Raw genomic sequence first — 26,268 nt, 5'->3', positions numbered from 1 at the left:
GCGCGACGCACCCGCGTGCGTTCCGCGGCTGCTAATTCCCTTTTTGTGCCCCCCAATGATTTCGGTACGTTTTCAAGTTTTTGTGGATATTTTTTTTTTTTTTTTTCTTTTACTGAGCTAATTTTCTGTAATTTAAATTATTTTGTAAAATCAATTTTCATTTTTTACAATTTTTAGTACACTAAAAAAAAATAATTTAAATTAAGAGAAAGAATCTTTAATCAATCACGGAAAATAAAAGTGGAAAAATTTAATTTTTTAATATCAGACAAGTTCTTCTAGTGTAAAACGGCAAAAATTAGACTATTATATTGAATTAATAATTTTCAAGTTGAAAATTTTTTTAACAAATCAATTACAATAAAAAAATGCTTCTAAAAATTTTCACTTGTAATTTTTATTGATTTTTACATGTGAAACTTTTTAATTTAATTTTTTTTATAATAATTTAATTGTTAAAAAATTTTTAATATCTGTCAACTTCAATGTCATTAAATTTAACAAATTTTTAAGCCAAAAAAATTTTTTTTAAACATAATTTTTATTTTTTCCCATGAAGAATATCATTTTGAAAAAAAAAGAAATTTTTTGAGTCAAAAAATTAATGAGCCAAGAATTTTTTCTCTTGTATCAAGTTAACTTTTTTATCAGAATTAATTTTTGGCAAAAATTTTAAACCAAAAAAAAAATTTTTAAAAGTTTAATTATTTTATTTATTTTTTTTTTTAAGTGTATAAATGTATCCCGCATGAAAACCCTTTCACTTCCAGAGGTGTCAGTCGTAGTAAATCTTCGGCGATCGTCGGAAGTGTCCAAGTTATTTCTATAAATTCATCCTAATTACAATCATAAATTCTAATAATAATTATTTATTTAAAAATTTGTTGATAGATCAGTAGCGAGTGTCAATGGTGTCTTCGCGGTGGTCTTAAATTCCCGGAGCCAGATGAATCTCATTCGATGAAAATAATAATAAAAAAAAATTTGAATACAAATATAAATAAAAATAAAAATAAAAGTAAAGAGATCAAAAGAGAGTGGACGAGGATGTCCTCGGTTGTACACTGATGCGTGTGTCTTATATCTGTGATTTAACGTGGTTATGTGTAATCCCACTTACATATACATAAGATTTAATAAGAGTGTGTAGAGTGACCTGGAAGTGCCGTTCGGTTGTATTAAATAATAACAAGACATCGCCCGAACCTTAAACAAGAAACAATGGAGATCCTCTGGCTCTGCTTGCTATTTCTTCTCCTCGGCGCTGATTTTGGTGAGTTTTTTTTTTAACAATTATTCAATAATAATCATTTTTATTTATCTAATTTTTATTTTTAAATTAAAGGCAATTATCACGTTAGTGGTAATTTTAATTATTAATTATAATTGTTGTTATGCATTACTCGTTTTAATAGAGAAATTTTTAAACGGTTACCCGCGGCAATCAAGAGTGAAATCGTTTACTCTTCCCAACTTTCACTTTGTATGTAATAGGCTTTGTAAACAATCATCGATTTATAATTATAATTATTATAATTATTGTTATTGTTATTAGTATTAGAAGTGATAATACTAATTTTAAAAAAGCTTTTAATTTTTAAGTGATAATTCTGATTTTTTGGGAAGAAAACTTTAAAAATTGAGAATTAAAATTTTTTTATTGGTGATAATAATAATAATAATAATAATAATAATAATAATTATTATTATTATTATTATTATTATTATTAGTATCAGAAGTGATAATACTAATTTTAAAAAAGCTTTTAATTTTTAAGTGATAATTCTGATTTTTTAAGAAGAAAACTTTAAAAATTGAGTTAAAATTTTTTTTATTAGTGATGATTGGTGCAATAGTTTTGTAATAGAAGATTAAAATGGATTATTGTGCAATAAACCACAGTGTAGAGTATCTAGTTCAATTGATATTTTTTATGAGGATGCGGAATAATTTATTAGAGAACTATGTGAAGTATATAGAGAGTTGTGTATTTTTTATGGGGAAATATCGATTGGTATTTTTTTGGGGGGCTGCTTGGAGATGCGACTTTGTGATTATTAACTGATTAAAAATTAATAATAATAATAATAATAATTGTGATGAATAAAATTTTTGAAAGTTTCAATTCAAAAAACTATTTTTATTGAAATTGATTATTTTTTTTTTAATTTTATTTAAGAAATTTATTATTATTGTATAAAATATTGATTTAAGACTTTAAAATTGAAATTTTATTTTAAATTAAAATTTTAATTTTCTATTTGCTAAAAAATTATTAATAATCATCAGATATAATAATAGTAATAGAAAAAAAATCTGTAACTTTTCAATTTTCTCAACTAAAGTTTGAATATGACAAAGATTTATGATCAATTCTCTGTAAGTGAATCATAAATCTCGCTTATCGGTGTCACAAAATTTTTATTGCGTAGATTTATTTTCTAGAAGAAATAATAAAAAGTTTATTTGATCAAAAAAAATATTCAAGAAAATTGGAGTGATTTTACTTGAAGAAAATTTTAAGTTTCAATTATTTATGTCTATTTTATGAATATGAATTTGAAATTGTGAGATCATATATGTATTTCAAATAAAAAAAACAAATAAAATTTATTTATAATCTTCAGATCCAGGTTTTCAATTTTCTGAGATCAAAGAGGTGTCAACATTATAAATAAAGGCCATCCGGCAGCCGGAATAGAAGTCGATCTCCAAGTATTACCTTTGACATTAAGTTATTTTGAAATAGAGTCCAAGATTTTATCTCAAGGGATTGAATTACTCAAAAATGCTTAGAAAATGTCAAACTATAAAATTCAAATAAAATAAAAATTTGTAAAATTGAGAAAGTGGAAAGAAAGGTTTGTTCAAAAATCGATTAAGTCTATTGATTTAGCCAGGGGAATTCTTTCTTATTATTAAAGCGTTAAAATACAAATTTAAGACGAAAAAAAGAATTTCCCTTCTGAAGAATATTTTTAATTGATTAATTTAAAAATTTATGGACACATATTAGTGACTTGGATTAATTATATAACGTTTTTTATAAAATATAAAATTCTATCACAGCTCAAAATTATTTTTTAATATTTTTAAATATTTTTTAACTGTTAAAAAATATTTATTAAATTTTATGATGTTAAAAAATAATTTATTAACAGTTAATAAATTATTAATCTATCAGTGTAATTTCAAAATTTTAGATTTTTTATAATTAAAATTTTGTCTAAATCTAAAAGTAAAAAAATTTTTTTTTCAATGAAAAAAAAATCTCGGTACATTAGTTGTAACTTTTATTATTCTTAAAAAATTAAAAAAAAAATAAGAGGGGCACAGTAGAGCCATGGCCTACTTTCAGCAGCGGCGCTCTCACTCCCGCGTATTTCTTTAAAGCCTTTTATTATTTTAAACAATAAAATTGCACTGTGGGTCACAATACATTTAAAACAATAGCGATGGATGAAAAATGGGCTGGAAAATTTTTAACAAAAACATAAACATGCAAGGCAAATGAATTCGGTAAAATAGATCTGAGATCTAGCGGATTAAAATTTGTTATCAATATATAATATCTAATATCAATATGAGAGAGTATGTGTGGAAGATGTACAATGTATAAATTGTAATTTAGGTATGACGATGGTCTGATGGTGGAAAGAATGGAAGTGAAGTGAAGTGGAGTAGAGCGGGTGAATGGAAGTGGGCCCCAAGTGCGAAAGCGATGGGGCCGACGGAGATGGAGATGGAATAGAGATGAAGATGACGGGAGATGAGAGGTTGAATGCCGAGCTTGCGAAAAGGGTGGCTGTTGATGCGTACCGTCCTGGCTGGGTGCTCCACCAAATGCATTAAGACTCACCCCCTCGGCCACAGTCGCCCCACTGACTACGCTCGTTATATTTTCGCTCATACTTGTGTGTCTTTCAATCTCGAGAGATCAATGCAATGGGTTTAAAAGAGGACGGGGAATATAGTAATGTAATCCATCGATATGTCTCTCATTTTTACTCTTCAACGGAATTCACTTCACTTAGTGCCAATCACGAGGGATTCTTGTCAAGATAACGACTTACTGGGGATTTTTTTAAGATAATACAAGATTTGTCATTTTTATTTATTTATAATATTTTTATATACTTTTCGTAGTTCCTCGGACAGAAAGAAAAATTTTAGAATAAAATTTTCGGCTCTAAAAAATTTTTGTAAAAAAAATTCCCATTAATACTTGATACAATAAATTTATATATTTGATCAAGATTTTTAGATACTTTAGGAAAGCAGCGCCACCTACTTCAGTTGAAAAAAAATTTTTCTTACCTTGAGAAAATTTTTCTCTTGAATATTTGATGCCTATTTTATATTAATTTAGTGTGCAATTTTATACATATTGAATAAAAAAAAAATTATGAAATATTATTTGACATGTTAATCAATAAAAATATTAATTAAAATCTTTATATTTAATTTTTTGGAGCAAGAGAATTAATTTTGTTGGAATAAATGAAATTTCTTGTGTCAAAAAAAAATTTTTTTTTCGCTCAAGAAAATAATAAAAAAGAAAAATATTTTCTTGGCTCAAGTGAACCTTTTTTTCTGTGCGCATATAATAACTATTCACCGGAAAAATTGGAACAAAATAAAATTTACTATCCAAAAAATATTTTAATTTTATAATTTTTATATTTATATTTACAAAATAATTAAATTTTACTTTATTTTCCCATAAAAGTTGGAATCTGAGCTTTATTTATAATAAAACTAAAATATTTTATATTATTTCAATTAATATTACTAAACTAATAATGAAATGCACTTACCTTGTAATTTTACTCCAGTTATTTTTGATCGGTAAAGCTATAATCATTACGCAATTTTTTATTATGATGATTAAATGCCATATTTTTATTTTAATACACTTAAAAAAAAAATCCTTAATTTAAATAAATAAATAAATAAATATTTTTACTTGATATTTTAAATGAATTTAAAATTTTTGAATTAATATTAAGAAAATACAGTAAAAAAAACTCCCCGAAAGTTTTTCTCATGACTCTAACTTGTAATTAAAAAAAAAAAAAAAAAAAAAAAAATGATATATATACAATTGCCAGGAAATTCACTCCCAAAAAGCCTTTGTTATTCCTGTCTGCTCAGCAAAGCTCAAACGTCTCTTTCATTAAATTTAAATCCTACAACGAAACAATACAATTCCTTGATTCTGTCTCTGGAATCGACGACAAAGGGCAAGATTAGTAACGACAAAAAGGTAAATGATAAATGCTAATAAGTGAGATTGTTAATAAGTCCAAAAAAGTAATAAAAATAAAATAAAAAATACGTATGACGGAGATATATAACGTCAGAAGCTTTTTCTTGGGATTACAAGTCTCTGAAATCTCGTAATCCGATCTATAAGAGTTTTGCTTTGTATTATATACTCGAGGATAGAATTCCTCGGCATAAGGCACCTATATAATGTATAAATGTACCGAGTACAGAAAGAGTAAGAGTTCTAAGAGTGTATAACCGGATATGATGTCCAACGAGTCGGAAGTTGTTCTTAAGAGATAAGACATAAGTCTAAAATCCAACCTTTGTACGTACAAAATGTGATGTTTTATTTTAACTTGTCTGAAACTAAGCGACTAACTTTTGGATAGTAAATAATAACAATAATTATTATTATTTATTCGTAGACAAAAAAGAAAGACAAGAAATACAAAAAAAAATTTTCTTACTCCAAAATAATTTTAATATTTTTTTTTTTTAATTTTTTTGGTGCAAGAAATTTTTTTTTCTGTGTAGTAATATTTTTATTTTCAAGATACATATCTTCTAATTGGTGAACTGACAAAAAATTTAGCTTGATTAAAAAAAAAAGTTTGTAAAATCATAATTTCATTTTTCATAACAAAATTAATTAAAATAAAATACAAAAAATACTTTTAAATCTTTCGCGCTATTGTGCAAAAAATGAATCAAAAAAATTTACTGCAATCATAAGTAATTTCTTGACTCAAGATAATTTTTTTTTTTTTAATTTTTTCTCTTGAATCAAGTAAAAATTTTTATTAGTGTAATGTTATTTAAATATTTTTTCATTTAAAAAAAATGCATAGATATTTTTTTACACAAATTTATTAAAATATTGACAGTAAAAATGATCTTAAAAAAATGTACGGCCATTTGAACCAAGTCCCAGGGCTCGAATCTGCTCATATATTTTTTAAAAATTATTTTTACTTAAAGTAATTTAATAAATTTGTATAAAAACGTGAAAAAATTACCGAAAAAATTGTTAATGATAATTTACCGAAAATAAAATCTTTAAGCTCTGGCGGGAGTTGAAATTAAAATTTTAAGTGCAGCAAAAAAACAAGAGTGGTGGTTAAAAGTTTGTCGTTGGGCACTTGGGAAAATCGATAAGCTCGATCTGGCCTTAGTCGTCTCTGGCCATATCTTGATTAAAATCAACGTGCCACCCTCACTCTTATTTTTCTCTTTGGGTTTAGCTTCTTTTTATCTTACTCATCCGAGCCTTTTCACGTACATAAAATAAAGGGAACCAAAAAGACCATCGTTAAATGAATTCGGTTAGTCTCGTTAACGTCCAAGCATAAGTAAAGAGAATCTTGACTTGAAAATTCAAGCCTCCTTTACTTTTTATATGCCAGATTAGAAGAAAGTAAATGAACAAATTCTTCCCTTAATTACTTTCCTCGAACATGAAATATGTATATATAGGGCAGGGTGGGGCAAGATGGCCCACCTAAGTCATTTTTTTTTTTTTGGCTTTCTACTATCAAGTGGATTTACTTTCATCCAACTTTGACTCAATTCACCGGAATTTTTCGAAAGTTTAAAAAAAAATTTTGGGGGGGGGGGGCAAGATGGTCCACTTTCAAAATATGATTAAAAAATATTAGAAAAACAAAATTTTTGGTCAATTTTTGAAGTGGGCCTTCTTGCCCCAGGTGGGCCGTTTTGCCCCACCCTCCCGTATATATTTCATGAGAAAAAAAATTTTAATCTATATTTATTTTTTATTTTATCAGTGTGATAAATATTTAATAGCGGTAAGAATGCTCTTTTTATTTTTATTTAAACATTCATATGTCAGGATCTGATTAAACGGCTTACTTAAATATTGAGCGGGCGATTTGTGTGGGGTTATTAACGATCCATTAGCACCTAAAAATGTCATTAGTCAATATAAATTATAAAATGGACGGGACAAAAGAGTATAGTAGGTTTCGCCTCTCAAATTTCTCCCCTATTACAAACTGCTACGTGAATATAATACAGCCCTCGGGGATTGTATGTGGCGCGTGTCCACTGTTATTATCATCATCCCTTTTACATTTTCATTTTACGGTCTTTATCTGCATACGTGTCTGTATATTAATATCACAGATATTTATATTATACATTTTTTCGATCGGTTCTTGGATTATTTTCAAATATTTTGAATTTATCATTTGAATAATTTTATTTATTCAATTTAATAAAAAAACTTTATTTGGGCCATGAAAATTTTTTTCTTCCTCATTTAATTTTTTACGGGAAAATTTTATAAAATTAAATTTCTCACCCACTTACTCTATTGAGCAAATGCAAAAAAAAATACTTCTGAACAAAAGATTAAATGTCTTGCACACATGTTTTCCTCTTAGCAGTATTACATCTCATCTGGATGTTTTGTCTAAAGGTAGCGATGCATCGACTGTATAACGGAATGGATGAGGGTTGTAATGGTTATGACGTGGTAGGATTTACATTCACGTCAGTCTAGTCTCAAGATTAATATGCGGTTTATTGTTTGTTAAAACAACGCCAAATATACTAATACAAACAGAGATCTATATTTATAAAAGTATTTTCTTCTTCTTCTTCTTCTTCTTCTTCTTCTTCTTCATATAAAAAAAAAAATAATAATAATAGTAATAATAAATAAGGATAGATAGAAACTGCTAATTAATTCCTTCCTCTAAATTAAAATAAAATAAAAAGCCATACCTGATATTTTAGTTTAGTTTTTTCCGTAAATATACACTGATAAAAAAAACTATCTTTATTCAAGAACAAGTCGGTAAAATTTTAAACCAATTTTACCGTCTATCTTAATCCAAGAGAAATAAATTCTTGGGCAAAGTTGGACACAAAAAGAAAAAAAGTCTTAAATCAAGAAAATCTTAAGGAAGATTGAAAATTTCTTGAATGAAGTTAAATTTTTTTTAAGTCAAGAAAATTTTTTCTTGCTCCAAAATAACTTCAGTCTTCCTGACAATTTTCTTGGTTCAAGAATTTTTTTTTTATGTGTATATATCTTATTTTAAAACAACCAAGTTTCTTGATTCAAGAATCAATTGCTTAATTAAGAGAATTGAACTACTTAAAACAAGAATGCAATTTTGAAGAAAAAATTTTTCTTAAATCAAGTCATTTTTTTCAGTCAGTCAAACAAAAAAAATTCTAGTAAAATTTTATGAAAATTTTAACAAATTAACTCGAATCAAGAAAACAATTTTAAAAACTTGATTTTTTTGATTTGAGTTAAAAAATTTTTAAACTAAGAAATTTATGTCGGTTTAAATAAATTTGAACTTAATTAAAGAATTTTTTTTCCTGATTAAAATAATTTTTCTCTACAACAGCCGACTTTTAAAGAAATTACCTAAAAATAAATTCCTAACATATATCTGATACTATTGTTCCAGGTTCCTGCGCGAAAAAGAAAGGAAGAGATTACTACGGAACACTAGTAGGGAACTTAAAACCGTACGCTCACAGCATAAAGGGAACAGTTTACGTGATCGACGAATCAACGATATTCGTAAAAGGATTTACGTACGATGGAACTGCACCAGACGTATTTTTCTGGGTCGGGAACACGACTTCACCGACTCCAATGGGGGAAATAGTTCCGTACCCAGAAAATGACGCCGGAAGGTATGTAAATATTTGTTGTTAATAATAACTCGAGTTTGTTTGTTTAAATAATTGTAAAAAAATAGTTAGGTTGATATTTATAAAGGGAATCGATTTCCATCCGGCTACTGAAAGAACCTCCCGTCCCTTGGTAAACATCCTCGAGACCTTTTCTCTCAGCTCTCAGGATTTTATCCAACAAAATAATCGTTTGCTTTCTTCTATTCCTTTATTCTGTTTCTTAATCTTTTTATAAAATAAATAAAAACACGATTGAGTTTTATTAGGATTATAAGTGCCTTCTTGAAAATAGAAAGATTAAATTATTTTTATATTCCGCGGTGACTGTTTTGTTTTTTTTGGATTTTTTATTACTAACAATTCAATTCAATTCAATTTTTATTTTTCTTCTTCTCACACAGAGAACCTCAGGTGCTCAAGGCGTATCACAACGAAAACGTCGTTCTGAAGCTACCGCAGGGCAAGAAAATACGCGATATCAGATGGCTCGCTGTTTGGTGCAGAAGATTTACGGTAAGTTTTTTCTTTTTTTGTCAATTAATTTTATTACTTGGGAAAAAAAGATTTGACCTGATCTTAGAGATCTTGTAATAAATTACAAGAATTTTTATTAGTTCAATTGAACAGAGAAAAATTTACTTAAATCTGGAAAAATCAGTCCGAGAATTTTTGTATGGTTTAATTTTAAAAATTCACTCTTTATGTTAGAAAAAACTACATAAAATTTATAAAAAAAATTTTTTAATGGTTTTTAAATTACATCATTTGATAAAAAAAATTTATTATCAAAAAATTAAGATTTTTCAATTTTTTACAAATTGAACAGATGTTTTAATTTTCTAAAACTTTGATCATTTTTCCTTCTTATAAATTACTTTAACCATTTTACCATTCAATTAACTCGGAAAAAAAAAAAAAAAAAAAAAAATCTAGATATCATTTAAAATTAAAATTACCAAAAAATTTTCCATTTAAAAAATTTTTCTGTCCAAATTCCAACAATCAAACTCTTTAAAGTTATTTTTTTATCACAAAAAATATATAAAAATTTCCAATTTCCAAAAAAATCTTCCACTGCCTCAAAATTAATAAAATAAAAAAATTCTTTCCAATAACTAACTAAAACTAAATTCCAACCACAAAACTTTTAATTAACGCCTGAATTTTCCAAACAAGAAAATTAACATAGCTAATTACCGAGGAAAAGTGGTTAAGGCTGATAATCCAAAGAGTGTAAATATCAAGCCCAAGGCTTTTATCGATTGAAGATTGAAATTAATCAGATCTAAAAATATCCCGATAAAGATTTGGCATTTGAGATTTCTCGTTGGTGGATAAAGTCCTGGAAGATCTGGCTTATACAACAATACACCTACCCAAACCCCATCATCAGGAATACTCTGACAGACAGCTCTTGTCTACTCGATATCAAGCAAGCTTCCCCATGGTTGAGGCTCATAGCCGCTAGCTCTTGATCCACCCTCTGATTTTTAGCTTCTATTCTATCCTCATCTATCATATCTAGCATTATCTCTCTTTTGTCGCTCAGTGCAGACATATAGACATAAAAAGGGCTTCTTTGATGGAGAAGAGATCTGATTGATATCAGAAGACTCGGTCACGGTCGATGGAAACCGTCTTAAAGTGACAGATCTCCCGGTAAAGACAGAGACGTTAAATTCCTTCGATTTTCCGAGGTTAGTTCTTAATCTTGGACTTATTCGGCAGATTTATGTGCGAATGTTGGTATAAATGTGAGCTCCTCTGTTCCGGGGCTTCCGTATCCATCTGACACGCGCCATTGACCATCAATGCTGTCCAATCTTGGTCCCCCTTTTCCTTTGGCTTCTCAAAAATCTAGTTATCTCGATCGAGTGTCGACAGAGGGTGAATTAGCGAGCTTTAATCCGGATAAAACGCCCATAACTTCATATATACTCTATTTAATACAACTACCGCCAGAGAAGAATAATACAGTATCGACCAACAAAATTAATAACATATTTTAGTGTTCAATTTTTCATTAGCTTGCTTTGATTCAATTGGGGGAAAAAAAAAAAAAAAAAAAACATTAAAGTGTGAAGATCATTTTTTAAAATTTTATAACTCGGAAACTATTGGTCGGAAGTTGATCATTACAAAAATGAAATTGAAGCTTAAAATCCAATCTATCTAAAAAAATTTGGAACAATTTTTTATCTTCAATGGTTCAAAAGATACGACAATTTAAATATTAAAAATGAGTTTTCAAAAATGCATAATATTTTAGAAAAATCACTTTAAAAATTTTTTATTTCAGAAATTAATAATAAAATAAAAATTTTAAAATTAAGAGCACTTGCTAATGCTAATGCTTTGCATTGTGAGTCGTACAATAATTATATTAATGCATACTATACAAAAGCATATTATCTTTTTGAGTTGATGAAAAAAAAATGAAAAAGGTAAAATCCAGGACAAGGAAGGAGACAGTGTGTGTTGCATTTGAAATTATATGGAAATAATTAAGGCGCACAATAGTATAATGTCTGTGTCTTTGGAAAGTCATACCGGAACGACCCTTAAAGTTTCCCCTTGATCAATGATGACGCGTTAATTAAGCAGCGTCTGAGTCGAGAACGCCCCGGAGACTGTTGGTGACACCAAGTGGACCAGGAAGCAACGCCCCATCTACTCTTCTTCCTTTGTATCGAGCATACAATACATCATCCGCAATATACATAAACATATACATGTATGCAAAGTACACACATTGCATTGCACACTACTACTGTGTACCCATGTCCTGAGTTCTGAGTTCTGAGTTCTGAGTCCCTGAAACATCTCTTCTTGCGCCGGGAACCAACTAATATCCATTTATAGATATTAATAGCCAGCGGCATATCTTCAAGGATCTTGTGTGGCCAATAAACTAGATACCACCACGGAAATGAGAGCAAATGCCTCTAGTCATTTATTAAATGTTTACCTCAATACATATTTGTTGCTTGTTTTAGTTTCAGATTTTAGTAGATCGAGGACGAGAAAAAAATTGCATTAATAGATTTTTTTAATTACATTAATTAAAGTAATTGACTTGGTTCTTGATAATTTAAAAAAAAATTGAAAATTTATTTTTAAATCAAGAAAATTATTCCAAGTTTTATTTTAACTATAAATTTGATTGTTAAAAAATTTTTAACGAAACAAATTTAAAAAAAAAAAAATAATCCTGATTTAAAAATTCAATGATAATAATAATTTATATTATGAAGAGAATTGTTGACATTTTTGACGACATAAGATCATCCTGGAGTTACACTCATCAAGACCTTTCATTTGAGTACCCACATCAATTTTTCACATATTTTATATATTATATATATGTATATATAAAAAATATATCAAAAATGCATGTGGGTACTCAAATGAAAGCTCTTGATGAGCGTAACATCAGAATGAGCTTATATCTTCAAAAATATCAATATTTAAGAAAGTACAGTGCAATTTAACAAAAGTCATTATTCAAAAAAAAAAAAATGCATTGTTTATCAAGAAAATTAAATTCTTCAAAATCATTTATATGATTTAAGTTAACGGTGTTTTGTGCAAAAATAGAAAAAGATAAAAAACGATAATTCATTGGAAAAGTTTGATAACAAAAAAAAAAAAAAAAAAAAAAATACCGATGAACAAACATAAATTATTAGTACAATTGTTTTTTTAGTCTAAAAGGATGTTTGAGTTTGGAAGTGGTTTACCTGGAGGATTGCAGGAAAGACTTCAGCTCGGACTCGAGTAGCCTTTTTCCTGTGCTCTATGCCGGCGAATTATTCGGGCACAACGTATAATAGTAGCAGAGATTTAGTAGCGATCGCGAATAATGTCGAATCAGAGAAACAATGAAGAGGGATGAACATTTTTCCATCTTTTTCTTTTTTATCCCTCTGGTTCTGGATTCTCGATTTTATAAAACATTGTACGAGTCTATTCAGTCGCGAATAAGTTGCGCTATGCTAGTGGTGGTTAAATGCGCAAGCGTAAATGGAATCTGACATTCACGCAGACATCCAGCGAAACCGGTCGATGCTGGCCGGGTAAACACCAACCAGAAAGGGATCAATCTGTCCGGCCGATTTTAATATTATTTTTATAGTAGTTATGTTAATTATTAAAAATTTTCTATGTATTCTCCAAAAAAGTCAACATTGAAAAAAATTATTTTTATTACTCGAATTAATTTTTTATTTCAAGAAAAAAAAATTCTATAAAAATATTTATTCAAATTGAAACTCTAGAAAAGCAAAATAAAAATTTTGTTTGTAAATAAATAATAAAAAAAATATTATTTAATCTCATGGCAAGTACCATAAATGTAATTAATATAAAATTCCAGAAAAAAAAAAAAAAAAAAAAATAAAATAAAAAAATGTACGCCTCAAGCTCGTTTCAGACATACAAACAAGCAATAAAAATAAGTCACTAAAAAACATGAAAATATTTCATATTCAACAAAAATAGAACATATCGTATCACACTATTTGATTTGGGGCTTTTTATATTTTTAATTTAAATCCCGACAAATTCCAAAGCAAATATAAAAAAAACGAGTGACCTGCAACCTTTTGAAAAATTGAACTTTTAACGCTTACACCCACGAGCTTCAATAAAACACTCGACCGAGCTGACATATGATAGCTCCGGCCAAAAGTACTCAAATAAAATATTAATATTAATACCGAGTAAACAACGGTAAACAAAGAGAACTTCAACCCAGAGATAATACTAATCGCAATCGCGCTAATGGCATTTCAGGAAGCATTTTCAAGCGTCACCTACGACTGACCTTTGACCATTAAATCGCCCACATAATGATCATCGTCGCCCACTTACTCGCGTTTCAAATTCCAGATTAATAAAAACTTTTTAATATACTGAGCTTTCACAGAATTTTTCATGAATAAAACTCATCAAGACAGTTGTTAGTTGTGTAGGTGTTATGTGTTATTATTGCTATCAATAAATGAAAAGCTTTTTTGTTATAATTTAGAGTTGTAATTATTATTATAATAGCTTCAAGCACTTTTTAACTAAGAATTAATCAAGTGAGATGTAATTTATGGAGTGTTAAAGTTTTAAATGTCAAGTGTGAATTTAAAGACTCAATTCTAGGTGAAATATTGGAGATATCAAGAAAATGAGGACTGTTTTATAGAGAATCCTTATCAATTTTAATTTATTTTTCTTTCTTTGCCAAGAATTCAAGGTTTAAATTAAAAACTAAAATTATTGAGCCTATTCATGAGTTTCAAAAGGTTTAACTATTAAATTGTAATAAATAATGATCAACTGCTAAAAATTACTATTTCAAACAGCAAAATCCGGATTTTAATAATCACTATGTAATATTTATCATTTAAAAGCTCCAATTTATTGTTTACATGGAAAAAAAAAATACTATTTCAAACAGTAATATTCGCTATGTAAATGTCAAAAATGTTTAAGTATAATAATTAAGAATTTTGACTTTGATATTTATTATTTCGTGCCTAAAAAATCTAAAAAATGATCGCATGATATGTAAAAAGTATAAAATACAGCTACTAAATTTCTAATACAAGCAACGTCAATATTTACAAAGTAAAATGGTAAATTTCAAACTATAATTATTGACTTGCTTGGACTGGTAAAATATTTATTTTAAAAGTAGAATTTTTACTGTTTCAATTTTTTTCAAATTCTCCCAGAGTGAGACTCCCTTCTCCTCATAGTAGGGACTATAAATTAAAACGGCAATTTTTTTATTACTGTTTGAAACTGTAATTTTTTACGATGAACGAATCGTTATTTATTCTAGTGACAAGTACTAATAATTTATTTTCGACATTAAATTATAAATTTTGGCTTTTACACTTTCCCTTTTTTTGTCTGTTTTACTGTTTGAAATTATAAAAATTATCAATTTTAATTTATCTATCTTTCTTTTTCCCAGAATTTGTGTTTTAACATTCACAAAACTTATCCAAGGTTTTAAAAATTTTCAAATTAAAATTTTTAAAAAATTTAATATTTTGTACAAAAATTTTTTTTTTTAATTTTATCGTTTAATCATAAATTCGACAAAAGTAACAATTTTGAATAATCAAATAAAACGAATAAAAATTCGGAATAAAATTTTTCCTCATAAATATAAACTAAACTGCACACTTATCGCGACGAATTCGACTTAAATTCCTCGGAAAAATTTTCCAGTAAAAACGCGTTCAACAATGATTGACATAAAACTAGAATTTAAAAAAAAAAATGGGAGATGTTTATAGTTATTTAGATAAATTCACAATAGGCAGAACACACTAATGTGAATTTTTATGCGAGTGTAAAAGTGCATAAGCACATTGATATTCACCCTGTCTGGAATAATGTGTCACGGTATAATATATATATACTATATAGTCTATGAAAAAGAGAAAAAATATGGCGGCAAACAAGAGTTAGTAGAGCTTGCAAGGGCAAAAGAAGAAAAATAATAAAAAAAGTTCAGAGGCAAAGTAGAGCAAAGTTAACGTTGCGCTAGTCTGACCACGAACCTCAGCTGCCATCATTTCTTCTTTGCAACCCCTACCTTTAAAATCTATGTACATATATAGATATATTAGTTTTCTTTGGTGGGCAAACTAGCGAGCAAAAGTTATAATTTTTGTGCCCTCATGAAAGGAGTTGCTTGTAAAAGTGCGCGCGCAGAGGGAGCTTGCGAAGCTATCGTGGTATTCGACCTGGGAGCTAGTCCCATTGGCCGAGAGCTTGCGAAAGTTCTCCCAGGTAACTCCGAGTTTTGGCGACGCCCACTTTCCACTTTCGTACCGATATGATAAGAAAACCATCACGAATAAATTTAGTCGCTAGCTGTGTGTTATATTCTGACACGAGTGTACTTTATTTTATTTTATTTTATATATAAATATGATTCGAATGGAAGCACAGCTTTATGCAATGTCTCTCTTCCCCTTTACTTATATTGTGTACTTAATGTACTTACACTGGATTATATACTTTTATTTAATCTTTTAGTTATTTACAAGTCGAGAAATTACCGAAAGATTTTATGAGACATTAGTTGGAACGCCGAAAAACTTTGTTCCGTCTAATGGAAGATTACAGCTCCCCAGAGAGTGGACACTGGACTACTGATATGACGAAATTGAGACTACTTGGCGCCTCGTTAGGGCCACAACCATTAAATCTCACCCTATGTCATCTACCCGAAGGATATTTGTCTTTATATATGCTGTCATTTTTTTTCATCGTCTCATTTTTTCGGGAAATTTTTTATTTAGAATTTTTAGCCAAGAAATTAAGTAGAAATTTCTGTTTTAGTCAGACCTGATTTTTTTTTTCGGTACTTTTGTATTTTTTATTGCTTGAAATAAATAATCTAACATTTTTTAATTTTTTTTTTTTTTCGTAAGAAAAATTTATGTTAATGATTTTTCACATAAAAATGTGAGTTTAAAAAAATTTACGCGAAATTTATAATCTTTTATTTTTTATTAAATATTTCTGTCTAAATAAAATTTTTTTTTTTAATTTAAGAAATAAAAATTAAAAAGTTAAATTTTTTGGAAGTTGTTTAAACTTTTAAATAAAAATTGTAACTTTAATAATTCCATTAAAAAATCAAAAGTGTTAAAAAAAACAAATCTTTAATCACCAATTTATTTCCAAATAAAAATCTCAATAATTGAAAAAAATAAAATAATCGTTAGTTGGTTTATTTTTGTAGCATAAGCGGTTTATCTTAAACGGGCCAGCTTTCGGCGATGATATAAAAAAAAAAAAAAAAAAAAAAAATAATTAAATATAAATGCTCTTAGAGGATCCATATAGGTCCTTATATCCCAATATACACTGATTTGGCTCACTATCTGTACTAAACTGGATTCAGAGGGTGGAGGAGCTCTTGACAGCGACTCCCCTCGAATAATGGTTGCAGGGGCATCAACGAGTGCCTGATGCCTGAGGATAGATCACTTGCCTACTGCTCCGCTGTTCTCTATATTACATTACATTATATTATATTCACAGTATATGCCGACGACGGGGAAAAATTACCGAGTTCCCTTAAAGGGACGCCCCTGTAATACCAGGGTACTAAAATCCGGCTTACCAGATAAACGATCTAACTATCATATCAGGGTTACACTAATATAACTCCTAACATTGAATTATGTTAGATTTCAACTCCCGACAAAACTAAACCGGGAAGAATAAATTTCTTCATTTTCCTTTTAGTGAGTTTCGCTCCCTATATTTTTTTTTTTTTTTTTTTTTTTTTTTTTATTTTGTTACTTCTCGACTTGGACCGCGGGGAAAATCTGTCCTGACCCTCCACATCGGCAATTGACAAATCGATCTACTTTGCAGCTATAATATAAGTCGTGCTTATCATAAGTGATAAGATTAATGTTATACACTGTGAAAAGTCGGTAGTGAATTTTGAATTAAAATTCTGAAGTAAAAAAATGAAACATTGAAATTTTTTTTTTTTTTAGCGGATAAAAATGTGGATTTTTTAATTGATATAAATTTTAATTTCCAAAGATGACACTGGATATCATCCGAGATTATACTCAGTGATATTTGGATTATACTCATTATAATCTGGATTATACTAGCTACTATCTGAAATTTTTTTATACACAGTATAATCTAGGATGATATCCAGTGTAATCTTGTTCTTACCGTGTGCTTTATCTAAAGTATAAGTTTGTAATTATAAATTAAATTTAAAAAAAAATTTGACTGGAAAATTAAAATAAATTTTGATAAATATTATTTTGTTTTTAAGTTTTGTTGATAAATTTTATAGTAAAAAATAAAAAATTATAAATTATTAACATAACTACATTTAATTAAATTAACTTTTATAAGGCAATTTTCAGAATTTCTTAATAAATAAATTATTAAAGAGAATTTACAGAAAAATGCGACTTGTAAAAATAAAAAAAAAAAAATAAAAATATTGATGCAATTCTTTTTTAACTACTAATTTAATGATGATTTATTTTGCAGGTCGATTTCGGGGACATCGTATTCCCGGCGCATCTCGAAATTCCACGGCCCCGAGTGCTACCCGAGTTTTCCCGGCTGGCTCACGGACTCCGGAGCGGAAACATAAGTATCCTAGATAGCAAAACTCTGTACATACCGAATCTACATTACGACGGAGCTGGACCCGATGCCTACTTCTGGGTTGGAACGGGGCCAGAACCCAACACAATGGGCTTTAAAGTTCCCAATGAAGTTGGAGGGTAAAGATATACCTTTACATATCTATTATACTTTCCTATATATTTATAGACCTACTGTGTATAATAAATATATGTAGATGTGGATGGTAGTTACTTAATATAAGGAGCTCTAATTGCTGCCGAGTCAATTTAAATTACTTTTAGAAAATTTATAGACAATGGTTTTATTTTTAAATGCAAGTAACTTTCTTGTAAAAAAAAAAATTGTTTTTCTAAGTAGTTTCATAAAAAAAAAAATCAATTTTGTATAAAAATTCCCTAATTATTTATCTAAAAATTTTTTTTTCCAAACCAAACCAGTGCACTAAAATTACAAGATAAAATGCAAATAATTTAGCTATTTTATAAAAAGGTATTTAAAAAAGGCAATACTTTTGGTCCTTTTTTAAACACGGGTAACGATCGTAGCTCCTGAAATTAATATTAAGTCAACAAGCTCTGTAGTGGTTGAGAGAACTAGGAACTAATTAGACTTGTCTTTGCACACAGACTGACAAAGCTGCGGGGCTACCAAGGAGAGGATATTGAAATCGTTCTACCGGGAAATTTAACTGTCTTTGACATCGATTGGTTGTCTGTTTGGTGCGTGCAGTATAAGCATAATTTCGGGCATGTAATGATCCCGAAAGACCTAGACGTTCCGCCTGCCCTTGGACAGACTAAAATCACGGTAATTAAAGTAATTAATTTTTTTTTTTTCGGCACTAACTAAAAGCAACTAATAAAAAAATGTAATTCCTTTGACTGGAACAGCCTCCGTGGTGGTATAATCCAGTAAGTAGACTTACGAGCCGGTTAAAACAATTAAAAACTCTCAATTGAGCTTCCAAGGATTTACCAAGTATTAATTATTTAAATTTTAATTTAAATTCAGACGAGCAGCAGCCCACCGATAGCGCCCATGCCGCCGATAACTCTCAACGAGCTGAGCAATTGCAAGGAACTGCTCGACGGCAGGGTCCAGGTACAGTGGGAGCTGATGGGCGAGGATGTTCAAATACGCGTTTCCGGAAGGATCAGAGAGGACCAGTATATCGCTTTCGGGTTGTCAGGCAGAGAGGGAAGGAGGGAAATGACTGGCGGGGACGTTATCGTTGTTGGTTACGACAAGAGGAAGAAAAGATTCTTCGCTGAGGATTATTATTTGTCGGACCTTGCTCAGTGCGATGGCAAAAGGGGCGTTTGTCCTGATGAACGCGTCGGGGGTAAAAATGACGCTGTTCTTATTGACGGCGAACGTAAAAATGGAGTTACTACAGGTAAAAAAAATTTTTTTTTTAAATCATTTTTAAACAAAATTAATTTTTTAATTTTTTGTATTAAAGTTTCATTTAAAAAATGATAATTAAATTTTAATGTGAAGAAAAAAATGCCAAAATACATTAATTAAGATTAAATTAAATTATTTGAAAAATAAATTCTTGAATAAAATTTGATATTAAAAAAATTTTAAAAACTATAAATGCAATTTTACATTTACAAATTTTTGGAAATTCTTTATCTATCATTAAATAGAAACTCAAAATCAATTTTTTTTTTTTAATTTAAATTTTAAATTTACGCATTGAAAATGATCCGAAGAGATAAATAGATTTTTATTGACAAGACTAAAATAGTATCCTTTGACAAGTAACTGGTAACTGGGTAATAAACACGGGTCGGATAATATATCAAACATTTAGTTCTTTAAAAGGTCGGAAATTCTGATGTTACACAGAAGCGGGTTTTTAATAAGCGTTTAAAATATTTTTAATTTTGTAAGAAAGAATTTTTCAAAATTTTTGGTCAAATAATATTTCTTTGGAATATTTTAAAATGAAAATTTAAAAGAATTGCCTTCTAAAAAATATAGAGTTAGATAATTTGTCAATTAAAATAAAAAAAATTTTTCAGTAACCTACATGAGACCATTGAGTACAAACGAGCCAGAAAAAGACCGAATGATCCCAAACGGCGCAACAAGCATAATAGCAGCAATAGGAACTCTGAATAGCCGAGGAGAAGCAAACTCGCACACTCAAAGTGACAGAACAGACGAAGACATAAAGATTGACTTTACATCAAAGAACGTCCACGAGTGTATAAATTCCCTGTACGACATTCCTAACGAGGAAATAGAATTGGACGCCTGGCCAATTGAGACAATAATCGACGAGAACAACCTGACGGCAAGGATCGGGCAAGCTGGAGGAAAGCGCGGCTACTCGAAGATAACTGGCCAGCCTTCCTGGGGAATCGCCTGGTACATAAACGACCTCCTGATTCCTGAGATAACCGTAGAACGTGGACAGACTTACACCTTCATCGTCGAGGGCGGTGTTGACCCATCAAATCCAGCGCGCTACCATCCTTTGTACATTACTGCAAGTCCAGAAGGTGGCTTCGGCCAGAAGACCGACGAGCAGCAGAGGGATGAACGGGTTTTCGCGGGAGTCGATTGGAACGATGAAGGGTATCCTTATCCTACTGCTGCTGGGCGGTATTGTGAGTGGGCTCACAAAACTGTTGATATGAGCGAAAATTCCCTTACTTATGCCAGCTTCTTCGACACCCTCAGGCTTGATTGTGATCAAGGAGAGCCTGCTAAGCTTGTTTGGACCGTCGCGCCTGATACTCCTGATCTTGTTTATTACCAGGTAGGATTTTTTTTTGTATTTACTTTTGGGGCTTTTAGACACTGATAAAAGGATTTATTGAATTTTTTATTAAACAAAAAATAATAAAAATACTGTGTATTTTGTTCACTAATGATATTTTTTAAGATACAAGCTCATCCCGATGTTACACTCATCAAGAGCTTTCATTTGAGTGTAACATTTAATGAGTGTAACATCGGGATGAGCTTATATCTTAAAAAATGTCAATATTTCACAAAATGCAAGGCCATTTCTTAAATGTTGACATTTTTTAAGATATAAACTCATTTCGATGTTACACTTATCGAAACCTTTCATTTGAGTACCCTCATGGTATTTTTTATATATTTTATATATTAGGGTGGGTCAAAAAAATCGAATAATTTATTTTTGATTTTATACTCTGAAAAATAGGTTCGTAGACACCTAAAAAGAATTCTCTCCAAGTATAAGCTCTTAATTATAACGGGAAGGTCCTCCGCTTTGCGGGTTTCTATTTTTTTCGAATAATCAGATAAAAAAATTTATATCTCGCTTCCATCTGCTTGGAAAAATATTCCGTGGCATAGATTTTGTGAGAAATTGAATGCTTTACAAAAAAGGTCTCTTATAACTTTTTCAAAAACTCAACCGATTAAAAGATATTCATAGTTGAAGTTTGGCTATTTTAAGGAAAATATTCGTTTTTATTATGAATTTTATAAGTCGATGAAAAAAATTATTTCGGATTGCGGAACTCATGATTTTGTAGGAAATTTACTGCTCTACAAAAATGGTCTCTTATGATTTTTGATTAAGTGAAGCCGTTACGAGATATTCATCGTCAAACATTAACGAATATCAATATTTCCAGTTTTTGATCAATAATTCGATAAATTTTAATTTAAACTATGAGTTTCAGGAAAATTTACATAAATTTGAGTTTCGATCGATAAAGAAATGTTATAATAAGTTAGATAAAGAATTATTGGAATTATCATTGATTTTCCTTGGAGAAATGCCTCAAGAAAAGATTTCTTTCAAACGTCCTGGTGCTGTTCATCATGCTAGATGGATGGCTAAGGCCATTTATAGTTTGAAAATGTATCTATTCAGAGATGAATTCAAACTCTCTCAGAAAGAATTGCATGGTCTTCGTCATTTCTGTATTTTTATAGTCATATTGTATTTAAAAGCTTGGTTTTCATCAACTTCTGCAACAACTGCTGCTTATCATGACTTGCAGTTTATGAAAAATTTATTGGAGTACAAACATATCAATCCTTTGATTTCTTCAGCTACGTGTGAAAAAATGATTTCGCACTTATGGTATTTGAGCGATGAACTTGCCATTTTATCACTGTTTGACGATGGCGTTCCATTAGAAGTAAAAAAACGTATTGTTGAAGCTGTTAATACTCGTGAAGGTACAGATTCTAAAGCTAAAAGATTTGTAATTGCTAAAAAGATTTGAATTCATTGGCGCAGAGAACTCTGAGTGACTTTGTGTCTAAAAAGTCATTAAATCTTTTCAAAATCTTCGATCTACCGTATGACTTTCTTGATGTCGATGTTGAATTATGGCCTACTAATGAGAGTTATCTCGAAAATAAAGAATACTTTCAACAACTAAAAGTTGTCAATGATTCAGCAGAGCGAGCTGTTGCATTAGTCAGTGAATATAATCAATGCTTGACAAAAATGAAGAACAATTCCAGTACTTATTGCAAGTTGTCAAAGAACATCAAAAACATTCCCAAATTGTAATAAAAGAAATTATTTATAGTAATAGCGTACTGTTATGTTAAAAATATAGACAATTATATTGCAATTGATAATTCAATAAAAAATTTATCTATAAAAAAGTTAAATACTGGTTGTTTCTCACTTGATTCAATACTTTTCATATTAAATTTGACAAAGAAATATGTCATTCACTTCAAATTAAACTAATCATTGGCTATATGTCGAAAAAAATGCTCTAATTTCTTGTTTTAATGCAATCAAACAAGCTCAAGACTGAAAACAATATTAAAAAAATTGTTTATAACATTTCTTTATCGATCGAAACTCAAATTTATGTAAATTTTCCTGAAACTCATAGTTTAAATTAAAATTTATCGAATTATTGATCAAAAACTGGAAATATTGATATTCGTTAATGTTTGACGATGAATATCTCGTAACGGCTTCACTTAATCAAAAAATCATAAGAGACCATTTTTGTAGAGCAGTAAATTTCCTACAAAATCATGAGTTCCGCAATCCGAAATAATTTTTTTCATCGACTTATAAAATTCATAATAAAAACGAATATTTTCCTTAAAATAGCCAAACTTCAACTATGAATATCTTTTAATCGGTTGAGTTTTTGAAAAAGTCATAAGAGACCTTTTTGTAAAGCATTCAATTTCTCACAAAATCTATGCCACGGAATATTTTTCCAAGCAGTTGGAAGCGAGATATAAATTTTTTTATCTGATTATTCGAAAAAAATAGAAACCCGCAAAGCGGAGGACCTTCCCGTTATAATTAAGAGCTTATACTTGGAGAGAATTCTTTTTAGGTGTCTACGAACCTATTTTTCAGAGTATAAAGTCAAAAATAAATTATTCGATTTTTTTGACCCACCCTATTATATATATATGGTATTTGTAAAATATATAAATATATAAATATATGAAAAATTGATGTGGGTACTCAAATGAAAGGTCTCGATAAGTGTAACTCCAGGATGAGCTTATATCATTAAAAATATCACTAGTGTACAAAATACACCGTCATATTTCTTGAGAAATTTGTAATTAACATCTCTTATTATAGTTTAAAGGACATTATATAATCCTTTTATCAAAATTTTTACTACAAAATTAATAACAAAAAATACTTGAGCTAAATTGATACTAATCAAAGAAAAAAAAAATTTCTGGACTGTACAAAAAAAAATTAATTATTTCTTCCCAAAATTATCAGCCTATTAAACATTTATTTTAAAATATTTTTAGTGCTACACCCACAAAAATCTAGGTTGGAAAATCCACGTTAAAGATCCAGGATATAAATCTGAATTGACCGCCGCATCAGACAGCATAATGCCAAGCTCACTCATTACACTCTTAATAATCACTGGCATTCATTCTCTCCTCAGATGAATCGTCTCAATTTAAATTCCCTTTTAAAATAAAGACCGTTAAATTTTCAGCTGGATATAAAAGACGTACAATTAAAACTGATTAAAAATATAAATACAATAATAATAATAATAATTACAATAATAATGATAATAATTAAGAAAAAAAAAAAAATCACAAAAAGAAAGAGCAATTAAGAGAAATTATAAAAAATAACTATGAAAGATTTTAAAAACACAAGGTTGTAAGAAAGTATTTAGATTTTAAGGGCTTAAATCTTACGGAAGAGATTAGAAGATATTTTTAAGACCTATCAGATTCAATATTTCATATATTAATAATAAATAAATAAATAAAACATATGTATACATTTAAAAAAAAAAAATAAATAAATAAATAAAAATAATTAATAGGAAGGATTTATAAAGTTAAAAAAAAATAATGACAATAATTTTGTGGATCTGAAGATCATGACAATAATTTACAAAAAATAAATTGATCTAATCGGAGTTCAGAATTAACTGATAAAGACAATACGACGAAATGGCGACAATAAATGATTTTTAAAAATAAATAATAAAAAAAAAAAAATACTTGATAAGTATAAGACCTTCCTATGAAATAATCAGATGAGAGATGTCGGGCAAACAATAAAAATTAAAAAGTTTATAGAAAGTATTAGGATAATTATACATCTTTTAACGCGTGTATGTATACATAAATTTCGTATTTGTATTTAAAGTTTATCTATACTAATAATGGGCCACTCTTGGGTCATTGAAAACGATAGGGACGGCGGGTTGTAATGGTGTAAATTTTGCACAAAGTATTAGAAAAGTATAAAATAAATATTAATGAACGATTTTAAACCAATTATTTTGTAAATCGGTCTAGTGTCTATTGATAATTAATTCATTTGTTAAATTCATTAATTATTAACAATAATAAAATGCTGTCTGATTGACAATAATTAAATGTATGATAAATTATAAATAATAATTATAAGTAATGTTTAATGGTTAATTTTACGGGGTAATGTAATGTCATTGTGAGAGTGAAAGGCCGGTATGACGAATATAAATGTACACGAGTCAAAAATTTGTTTAGTTTTACGGATCATAAAATTTCAAAACTTGAAAATTTTATTTAGAATTTTTTTTTTAATAATTACTCATTTTTATAAATTAAAAAATAAGATTTTTTAAATGCCAATTTTTTGAAAAAATAAGAACAATTCGGAAAATTGACATAAAATTTTTTTTCATATTAAAGTTTTTAAATTAATTATGAAATTTTATTTTTACAAATTTTAAGTTGTATAATTAAAAAAAAAAAAAATTTTTTTTTTTAATTTTAATTTTTTCATACCAAAAAAATTACCGTGAAACTAAATAAATACTTTTTTATGTTACACTGAATTTATCTTTCATATTTTTTTAAAAAATAAAAACTTACATGAAATATTTTACATCACAAATATTTTATTAAAATTTTTTTTTTTTAAATAAAAAATTTAATTTTTTTCAAATGAAATAATTTAATTTTTCAAAAGATTTTTTTATGCGCAAAAAAAATCAGTGTTACAGAATTTCGACTCGGAAATCATTATTTTTATTTGTGAGTAAAGATTGATTTTGAGTGAATTACGGTAATATATTTAGAAATTATACTTCAATTTTTTTTTAATTATTTTGATGTATTAAAATTGTTTTTTGAAGTATAATCTCTATTAAAATCAGGATAGAAAATTGAAATTTTAAAAAATTATTTAAACTAAAAAATTCTACAGACATTAAAATAAAATCAAGTAAATTAATCATAAAATTACAAATTCTCAGACACAATTTTTTTCTTTATAATAATCAAAATAAAAAAAAATTTTCAACCCTGATAAAAAAAAAAAAAAAATGACCGTACATGGACAAACAATAAAAAACAAAGCGTGGACCTTTTATTGAACGGAGTGAAAGTATAAATCGTGCCTTGGGTGCAGGTATATGTCTCACTTATTCTACAATAAATATATATTTAAATATATCTCGGATTTAATTGGATACCCACTTGGATAAAAATATAAACATGACACTCGTTTGTAAAAAAAGAGTAATTGGGATTGACTAAAACGCTCCTTTGTTCCCGACCCGTCGTAATTTTATGAAAGTAGTAGATATAAATTAAAATTCCTGACTTGTTGTATTAAATATTTTAAGAATTTAAAATAATAAAATAAAAACATATATCTGATGATAATAATAATTATAATAAATAATAAATAATAAAAATAA

At 28.4% G+C, this 26,268-nt stretch overlaps 1 protein-coding gene across 1 annotated transcript; it reads left to right on the top strand.

Annotated features, from left to right (window-relative positions):
* Positions 1-25,121, top strand: LOC141533168 (protein Skeletor, isoforms B/C). The gene is made up of 10 exons (XM_074251884.1): positions 1-64; positions 892-1,273; positions 8,719-8,950; positions 9,352-9,463; positions 17,999-18,237; positions 18,727-18,907; positions 18,991-19,011; positions 19,112-19,496; positions 20,131-20,873; positions 23,858-25,121. Exons 2-10 carry the CDS (start codon positions 1,222-1,224, stop codon positions 24,002-24,004), a joined length of 2,112 nt encoding a protein of 703 aa, XP_074107985.1. The 5' UTR covers positions 1-64; positions 892-1,221; the 3' UTR covers positions 24,005-25,121.
* The last annotated feature ends 1,147 nt before the right edge of the window (positions 25,122-26,268 follow it).

Source organism: Cotesia typhae, unplaced genomic scaffold, assembly GCF_013202065.1.
Source record: "Cotesia typhae breed Kobodo isofemale line unplaced genomic scaffold, CoteBio_Ctyphae contig_83, whole genome shotgun sequence".
Taxonomy (NCBI): Eukaryota; Metazoa; Arthropoda; class Insecta; order Hymenoptera; family Braconidae; genus Cotesia; species Cotesia typhae.
This window is presented reverse-complemented; position numbering and strand designations above follow the sequence as displayed.